This window comes from Salmo salar, chromosome ssa12 (assembly GCF_905237065.1).
Source record: "Salmo salar chromosome ssa12, Ssal_v3.1, whole genome shotgun sequence".
Classification (NCBI taxonomy): Eukaryota; Metazoa; Chordata; class Actinopteri; order Salmoniformes; family Salmonidae; genus Salmo; species Salmo salar.
This window is the reverse complement of record NC_059453.1, coordinates 92,247,100-92,257,099: the sequence shown is the minus strand read 5'-3', so window position 1 is coordinate 92,257,099 and position 10,000 is coordinate 92,247,100. Positions and strand designations below refer to the sequence as shown.

The 10,000-nt window shown below is 42.7% G+C and overlaps 1 protein-coding gene across 4 annotated transcripts in view; it reads left to right on the top strand.

Annotated features, from left to right (window-relative positions):
- LOC106566170 (mitogen-activated protein kinase kinase kinase 12) overlaps nt 1-10,000 on the top strand; it is a 66,241-nt gene that overhangs the window by 17,253 nt on the left and 38,988 nt on the right. For 3 of the 4 annotated variants that reach the window (XM_045691946.1, XM_045691947.1, XM_045691944.1), the window contains exons 1-2: nt 2,915-3,341; nt 5,568-6,147. In XM_045691946.1, coding sequence (XP_045547902.1) covers nt 5,643-6,147 — 505 coding nt within the window. In that variant the 5' untranslated portion in view covers nt 2,915-3,341; nt 5,568-5,642. Of the gene's footprint in view, nt 1-2,914; nt 3,342-5,567; nt 6,148-10,000 lie in introns of those variants that run through there. The other variant, XM_045691945.1, reaches the window with a different exon arrangement.

Here is a 10,000-nt window from a genome sequence, read left to right as displayed (position 1 = left end):
CGTAAACGCTAGTAAAACTAAATGCATGCTCTTCAACCGATCGCTGACCGCACCAGCCCGCCCGACAAGCATCACTACTCTGGACGGTTCTGACTTAGAATATGTGGACAACTACAAATACCTTGGTGTCTGGTTAGACTGTAAACTCTCCTTCCATACTCATATTAAGCATCTCCAATCCAAAATTAAATCTAGAATCGGCTTCCTATTTTGCAACAAAGCCTACTTCACTCACGCTGCCAAACATACCCTCGTAAAACTGACTATCCTACCGATTCTCGACTTCAGCAATGTCATTTACAAAATAGCCTCCAACACTCTACTCAGCAAACTGGATGCAGTCTATCACAGTGCCGTCCGTTTTGTCACCAAAGCCCCATATACCACCCACCACTGCGACCTGTATGCTCTCGTCGGCTGGCCTTCGCTACATATTCGTCGTCAGACCCACTGGCTCCAGGTCATCTATAAGTCTTTCCTAGGTAAAGCTCCACCTTATCTCTGCTCACTGGTCACCAAAACAACACCCACCCATAGCACACGCTCCAGCAGGTATATCTCACTGGTCACCCCCAAAGCCAACACCCACTTTGGCCGTCTTTCCTTCCAGTTCTCTGCTGCCAATGACTGGAACGAATTGCAAAAATCGCTGAAGTTGTAGACTTAAATCTCCCTCACTAACTTTAAGCATCAGCTATCTGAGTAGCTTACCGATCTCTGATGCTGTACATAGCCCATCTGTAAATAGCCCACCCAACTACCTACCTCATCCCCATATTGTTTTTATTAACTTTTTTGCTCTTTTGCACACCAGTATTTCTACTTGCATATCATCATCTGCACATCTATCACTTCAGTGTTAATCTGCTAAATTGTAATTACTTTTCTACAATGGCCTATTTATTGCCTTATCTCCTTACTCCATTTGCACACACTGTATAAAGATTTTTCTATTGTGTTATTGACTGTACTTTTGTTTATCCTATGTGTAACTCTGTGTTGTTGTCTGTGTCACACTGCTTTGCTTTATCTTGGCCAAGTTGCAGTTGTAAATGAGAACTTGTTCTTAACTGGCCTACCTGGTTAAATAAAGGTGAAATAAAAAAGAAATAAAATAAATGACAGCTTTGCACACTCTTGGCATTCTCTCAACCAGCTTCATGAGGTAGTCACCTGGAATGCATTTCAATTAACAGGTGTGCCTTGTTAAATGTTAATTTGTTGAATTTCTTTCCTTCATAATGCGTTTGAGCCAATCATGTGTTGTGACAAGGTAGGGTGGTATACAGAAGATAGCCCTATTCGGTAAAAATTCAAGTCCATATTTTCGCAAGAACAGCTCAAATAAGAAAAGATAAACGACAGTCTATCATTACTTTAAGGCATGAAGGTCAGTCAATACAGGACATTTTCTTCAAGTGCAGTCACAAAAATCATCAAGCGCTATGATGAAACTAGCTCTCATGAGGACCGCCACAGGAAAGGAAGACCCAGAGTTACCTCTGCTGCAGAGGATAAGTTAATTGGAGTTACCAGCCTCAGAAATTGCAGCCCAAATAAATGCTTCACAGAGTTCATGTAACAGACACATCTCAACATCAACTGTTCAGAGGATACTACATAAATTGGGCCTTCATGGTCGAATTGTTGTAAAGAATAATTTTTTAAAAACATTGTTTAAATGTAACCTTTATTTAACTAGGCAAGTCAGTTAAGAACAAATTAGTATTAAAATACTGCCTACACCGGCCAAACCCGGCCAATTGTGCGCCGGTTGTGAGTCAGCCTACTAAAGGACACCAATCAGAAGAAGAGACTTCCTTGGGCCAAGAACCACGAGCAATGGACATTAGACCGGTGGAAATCTGTCCTTTGATCTGTTGAGTCCAAATGTGAGATTTATGGTTCCAACTGTCATGACTTTGTGAGATGCAGAGTAGGTGAACTGATGATCTCCGCATGTGTGGTTCCCACCGTGAAGCATGGAGGAGGACGTGTGATGGTGGTGGGGTGCTTTGCTCGTGACACTGTCTGTGGTTTATTTAGAATTCAAGGCACACTTAACCAGCATGGCTACCACAGCATTCTGCAGTGATACGCCATCCCATCTGGTTTGCGCTTAGTGGGACTATCATTTGTTTTGGTCTTCCCGGTGGCTCAGTTGGTAGAGCATGGTGTTTACAATTGTAATTTTTCAACAGGACAGTGACCCAACACACCTCCAAGCTGTGTAAGGACTATTTGACCAAGGAGAGTGATGGAGTGCTGCATCAGATGACCTGGCCTCCATAATCACTCGAACTCAACACAATCACCCGACCTCAACCCAATTTAGATGCTTTGGGATGAGTTGGACCGCAGAGTGAAGGAAAAGCAGCCAACAAGGGCTCAGCATATGTGGGAACTCCTTCAAGACTATTGGAAAAGCATTCCAGGTGAAGCTGGTTGAGAGAATGCCAAGAGTGTGCAAAGCTGTCATCAAGGCAAAGGGTGGCAACTTTGAAGAAGCTCAAATATTAAATACATTTTGATTTGTTTAACACTTTTTTGGTTACTAAATTATTCCATATGTGTTTTTTCATAGTCTTGATGTCTTCACTATTATTCTACAATGTAGAAAATAGTAAAATAAAGAAAACCCTTGAATGAGTAGGTGTGTCAAACTTTTGACTGGTCCTGTATGTTTTAGTCAAATATATCTGTTTGGACTTATTGTGGTCAATTTGCAGTCTACAAATTATTTGTAAAAATGTTCTGGCCGCCTGACAATCCACTCAAGAAAAAATCGTCCCGAGGCACAATCTAATTAATGATCCCTGGTGTAGACTATAGGCTATAAGCTAAATCCCGCCCCTGCTCCGTCACTGCCCGCCTGACACACGCCCCTCTCTCTCTCTCCTCCGCATAGGTGAGAGAGGCACTCCGCAATATAAAATCTGCAGGGGCTTGGAGAGAAGGGACCGCTCCAAATCACATATTTTCACCTCACAGCAAGTGGGAAGAAAGGGAAATCATATACATGTGATCAAATCACCGGCGGGACCGGGATAGAGATATAAGGTTATAAAGATTGGGTTGAAATGAACGAAGAATGAACGACTCTCCATTGCTTCCATCGCTAGAACCCATTCTAGAACAGCGAGTGCGTGCTGCAAAGAATATTGGATGCTGAGCTGAGTCGCGCGCGGTGACACTGATTATATCAACAAAACGAGGAAAGCTGAATAATTGCGCTGTTTTAGAAGACTGCATCGGGAACAAATTAAATAAATAGCAGCCTATGTGAAAGATATAATCAACAACAATGGAGTTTGAGACTTGAGCTTGCTGCATTTGCTAAGGTACGTTATAAAAAAAAAACATGTATTATATTATATTTGGAAATCTGCCAGGCTAATGTCGTTTGAGCCTAAATCGTGTGTAAATCACATTTCCAATATTCCATGTAAATAAATCAATTGTAGTCTATGTTATATAGACTCATATTATACGCTAAAGCGAGGCATAGTCTATGATATGGTGATGCGCTTGACGCACGGGTCCCGTAGAAGCTGTGAAGCGAATCGGTGCCATTGAAGAGCCTGTGTTTTGGGTCGCTTCAATGCACCGCCTGGCCTACCCACTGCATGGGGGCTTATTCCGCAGGACCGCCTAGCAGCTGCTGACACTGTTAAGGAGGGGGGCAGGATCATTAAGTTGAAAATCAGTGACACAAAAAATATTTAGTGATTACTCTAAGATTAGACAGATGCCAGATGCGTAGCAATGGACAGGTTTCTCCTTTCACTTCTTATCTGAATTTGAAGCAAAGGTGTATTATTTCTGTAAAATGTCAGTGAATGAATGACTGTTGTGATACCCAAGAGAATGTGTCTTTTCAGTTGCAAACAGAACAAACGAAAACAGGAGTATGGTTATTATACATAATTAATAAGGTGGAAATATTTCGTTTTTATGTTCTTGACTTTGATGTTTTAGTTTTTGCACACAGGGTAGATGTACCATTAATTATTAGTTAGAGGTAACAGAAGCATGGGGTGTACCAACAGAGGAAGGAACCAATCATGACTCATCCCATGGACTGATGATTGAGCAATGCCACAGTGTGGACGTGGCCAGAGTCTGGCTTTGTGAGACTTACCTGAAGTAAAACTGAACTTGTGTGTGTGTGTGTGTGTGTGTGTGTGTGTGTGTGTGTGTGTGTGTGTGTGTGTGTGTGTGACTTTGGACTTGAAATCAGCTCAGTAAACTGATAATCTGAAGGGAAGAAAGTCACTATCCACTGTACTCTGTTCTGACCTGGTTGTGTTCACCATGTACTACAGGTTGTGAGGCTGAATAGGGCCAGGAATATGTGTATTTTTTCCCCTTAATGACGCTATCCATGGTTCTGAAGTTAACCCCGGGTTTTTTTTGTTCTGCCAACAAGGCTCTAGGCACTAGCAATGAAACAACCTGTGTTCATGCAATGGAGTCACCCAGGCCTAGATACATGTTGTAGTATTTCAGTATTTCAACCACTGACCGTCAGATTGTAATGCTCTCTCTGAGGATTTCTCTTGAACAGGGGTAAAGTAAAATGTCAGCAAAATGAAATTCCATTTACAAGTTTCGTCAGAATCATAATAACCTTGTCCCATTGTGCTAATCATTTGCATGGAGTTTTCTATATATGACATGTTGTAATGAGATGAGTGGTGTGTGTGGCCTTGATATTCAGGTACAGTCAGATGATTATTTTGTTGAACACAGCTATCTAGCAAGAAGATGTTGTTATACCAACGTGTCACTGCAGTTTTCTTATAACATTGTATCTTTAGCAATAATAAAAAATAAATAAACAGCAGTCGCCTGTTAGAGGACAATGTATTCCTCTTCTCCTGGATCTGTTGTGGGGGATGTCTGTCCTTGGGGACATAAACAGGCTTTCTAGAGCAGCCACTCGACTCTCTCTTCTCTCTTCTCTCTCATTACTAACAGCAACACAAGTTCTGGTGCCGATTAGCGTAGTAGTCATCTAGAAAGTGATTTCCCGGAGATGTAGTAGGAGGATGTGAGAGGAAACCAAAGGAAAGGGAAAGGGGGATACCTAGTCAGTTGTACAACTGAATGGCTTCAACTGAAATGTGCCTTCCGCATTTAACCCCCAACCCCCTCTGAATCAGAGAGGTGCGGTGGGGGGCTGTCTTAATCGACATCCACGTCTTCAGCGACCGGGGGAACAGTGGGTTAACTGCCTTGTTCAGGGGCAGAACGACAGATTTTTACCTTGTCAGCTCGGGGATTCGATCCAGCAACCTTTCGTTTACTGGCCCATGACTATGAAAAGAAGAGAATCCTCTTTTATTGTTTTGTTAGCATTGGCTAGCCTTGACATGGCTGACCACAGTAAACGGAGGCCACCATTCATGTGGTAACACACAAAATGTATTTTATTTAAACCCTGACGTCCGTGTTTCAGTTACAGCTACTATGTATATTCCACCAAGGTGTTCATATAGAAGAAAAACGGAAGCTATCGTCAGATCATCTGTAACCATGGTTACCTTTTTGCTCACCTCCTACAGGTCTTGCTTCGCCGCTGGCCCTGACTGATCAACAGTCCCCGGGGTTCTTCCTGTTCCCCTGACCACAGAGTCCCCATGGCCTGTATCACAGAGTCCCGCGCCCCGTCTCCCTCTCTCTCCGGGTTCAACACCCCCCTCTCAGAACACACCCCTACCTTCCGGGGCCGGCTGGACGACACCCCCGCCTGCACCCCTGAGATGGATCTGACCCCCACCCAGTGTGTCCTACGGAACGTACTATCTATAGACACCGGGGGTGCCCCGGAGCCCGAAGGCGGGGGAGGTGGAGGTCATAATGGTGAACACACCTGTGGGGGCCACAGCCCCACGCCTAGCGAGGAGCAGCAGGAGCACTTTGCCAACAGTGTGCTGAAGCTCCATGAGAACGGGGAGGGAGGGGGTAGGATGGAGGGAGAGGGTCAGGATGCGGAGGGAGGAGCGGTGCGGAGCCAGGCTGAAAATGTGAGGCTGCTGTCGGGAGGAAGTGGAGGGTTTCTGGAGGGACTGTTTGGGTGTCTGAAGCCGGTCTGGACCATGATCGGCAAGGCCTACTCCACCGAACACAAACATAACCTGGAAGGTAAGAGTCATTTGGTCACAACGAGAGAGAGAGAGAGAGAGAGAGAGAGAGATTGTGGTTAGGATCAAGAGCTTCTCCTGACCATGTGACCTGACCATGAAAAGATCTGGCCACTAGATACAGGTTATAACTAGGGCCCTGACAACAGTAGTTACAGGTTATAACTAGGGCCCTGACATCACTAGTTACAGGTTATAACTAGGGCCATGACAACACTAGTTACAGGTTATAACTAGGGCCCTGACATCACTAGTTACAGGTTATAACTAGCACCATGACAACACTAGTTACAGGTTATAACTAGGGCCCTGACATCACTAGTTACAGGTTATAACTAGGGCCAAAACAACATTAGTTACAGGTTATAACTAGCACCCTGAAAACACTAGTTACAGGTTATAACTAGCACCCTAACAAAACTAGTTACAGGAATTAACAAGCTCCCTGACAACACTAGTTACATGTTATAACTAGGGCCCTGACAACACTAGGTACAGGTTGTAACTACGGCCCTGATAATACTAGGTACAGGTTATAACTAGCACCATGACAACACTAGGTACAGGCTATAACTATCACCCTGACAACACTAGTTACAGGTTATAACTAGCACCCTGACATCACTAGTTACAGGTTGTAACTACGGCCCTGATAATACTAGGTACAGGTTATAACTAGCACCATGACAACACTAGGTACAGGTTATAACTAGCACCCTGACAACACTAGTTACAGGTTATAACTAGGGCCCTGACAACACTAGTTACATGTTATAACTAGGACCCTGATAATACTAGTTACAGGTTATAACTAGCACCCTAAAAACACTAGTTACAGGTTATAACTAGCACCCTGACAACACTAGTTACAGGTTATAACTAGGGCCCTGACAACAATAGTGACAGGTTATAACTAGCACCCTTATAACACTAGTTACAGGTTATAACTAGGGTCCTGATAATACTAGTTACAGGTTAAAAATAGCACCCTGTCAACACTAGTTCAGGTTATAAATAGCTCCCTGAAAACACAAGTTACAGGTTATAACTAGAGCTCTGACAATACTAGTTACTAGTTATAACTAGGGCCCTGACAACACTAGTTACAGGTTATAACAAGGGCCATGACAACACTAGTTACAGGTCAAAATTAGGGCCCTGACAACACTAGTTACATGTTATAACTAGCACCCTGAAAACACTAGTTACAGGTTATAACTAGCACCCTAACAAAACTAGTTACAGGAATTAACAAGCTCCCTGACAACACTAGGTACAGGTTGTAACTACGGCCCTGATAATACTAGGTACAGGTTATAACTAGCACCATGACAACACTAGGTACAGGCTATAACTATCACCCTGACAACACTAGTTACAGGTTATAACTAGCACCCTGACATCACTAGTTACAGGTTGTAACTACGGCCCTGATAATACTAGGTACAGGTTATAACTAGCACCATGACAACACTAGGTACAGGCTATAACTATCACCCTGACATCACTAGTTACAGGTTGTAACTACGGCCCTGATAATACTAGTTACAGGTTGTAACTACGGCCCTGACAACACTAGTTACAGGTTATAACTAGGGCCCTGACAACAATAGTGACAGGTTATAGCTAGCACCCTTATAACACTAGTTACAGGTTATAACTAGGGTCCTGATAATACTAGTTACAGGTTAAAAATAGCACCCTGTCAACACTAGTTCAGGTTATAAATAGCACCCTGACAACACTAGTTACAGGTTATAACTAGGGCCCTGACAACACTAGGTACAGGTTATAACTAGCACCCTGACAACACTAGTTACAGGTTATAAATAGCAAACTGACAACACTAGTTACAGGTTGTAACTACGGCCCTGATAATACTAGTTACAGGTTGTAACTACGGCCCTGATAATACTAGTTACAGGTTATAAATAGCAGACTCACTACACTAGTTACAGGTTATAAATAGCACCTTGACAAAACTAGTTTCAGGTTATAACTAGGGCTCTGACAACACTAGTTTCAGGTTATAACTAGGGCTCTGACAACACTAGTTACAGGTTATAAATAGCATACTGACAACACTTGTTACAGGTTATAACTAGCACACAGACAACACTAGTTACAGGTTATAACTAGGGCCCTGACATCACTAGTTACAGGTTATAACTAGGGCCAAGACAACATTAGTTACAGGTTAAAATTAGGGCCCTGACAACACTAGTTACATGTTATAACTAGGGCCCTGATAACACTAGATACAGGTTTTAACTAGCACCCTAAATACACTAGTTACAGGTTATAACTAGTACCCTGACAACACTAGTTACAGGTATTAACAAGCTCCCTGACAACACTAGTTACAGGTTATAACTAGCACCCTGACAACACTAGTTACAGGTTGTAACTACGGCCCTGATAATACTAGTTACAGGTTATAAGCGGGGCCCTACACAACACCAGTTACAGGTTATAACTAGGGCCCTGATAATACTAGTTACAGGTTATAAATAGCATACTGACAACACTAGTTACAGGTTATAACTAGGGCCCTGATAATACTAGTTACAGGTTATAAATAGCATACTGACAACATTAGTTACAGGTTAAAATTAGGGCCCTGACAACACTAGTTACATGTTATAACTAGGGCCCTGATAACACTAGATACAGGTTTTAACTAGCACCCTAAATACACTAGTTACAGGTTATAACTAGCACCCTGACAACACTAGTTACAGGTATTAACAAGCTCCCTGACAACACTAGTTACAGGTTATAACTAGGGCCCTTACACAACACTAGTTACAGGTTATAACTAGCAACCTGACAACACTAGTTACAGGTTATAACTAGGGCCCTGACAATACTGGTTACAGGTTATAACTAGCACCCTGACAACACTAGTTAAATGTGAATACTAGCACCCTGACAATGCTAGTTACAGGTTATAACTAGCTCCCTGACAACACTAGTTACAGGCTAAAATAGCACCCTGACAACACTAGTTACAGGTTATAACTAGCACCCTGACAACACTAGTTACAGGTATTAACTAGCACCCTGACAACACTAGTTAGAGGTTATAACTAGGGCCCTGACAACACTAGTTACAGGTATTAACCTGCTCCCTGACAACACCAGTTACCAATTATATCTAGTACCCAGACAACACTAGTTACAGGTTTTCACTAGGGCCTTGACAACACTAGTTACAGGTTATAACTAGCACCCTGACAACACTAGTTACAGGTAATGACTAGCATCCTGACAACACTAGTTACAGGTTATAACTAGGGCCCTGACAAAACTGGTTACAGGTTATAACTAGGGCCCTTTCAACACTAGTTACAGGTGATAACTAGCAACCTGACAACACTTGTTACAGGTTATAACTGCCACCCTGACAACACTAGTTACAGGTTAAAACTAGCACCCTGACAACACTAGTTACAGGTTAAAACTAGCACCCTGACAACACCAGTTACCAATTATATCTAGTACCCAGACAACACTAGTTAAAGGTTATAAATAGCAACCTGATCACACTCGTTACAGGTTATAACTAGGGCCCTGACAACACTAGTTACAGGTTATAACTAGGGCCCTGACAACACTAGTTACAGGTTATAACTAGGGCCCTGAAAACACTAGTTACATGTTATAACTAGGGCCCTGACAACACTAGTTACAGGTTATAACTAGGGCCCTGAAAACACTAGTTACATGTTATAGCTAGGGCCCTGAAAACACTAGTTACAGGTTATAACTAGGGCCCTGAAAACACTAGTTACATGTTATAGCTAGGGCCCTGAAAACACTAGTTACAGGTTTCAAGTAGGGCCCTTTTAACA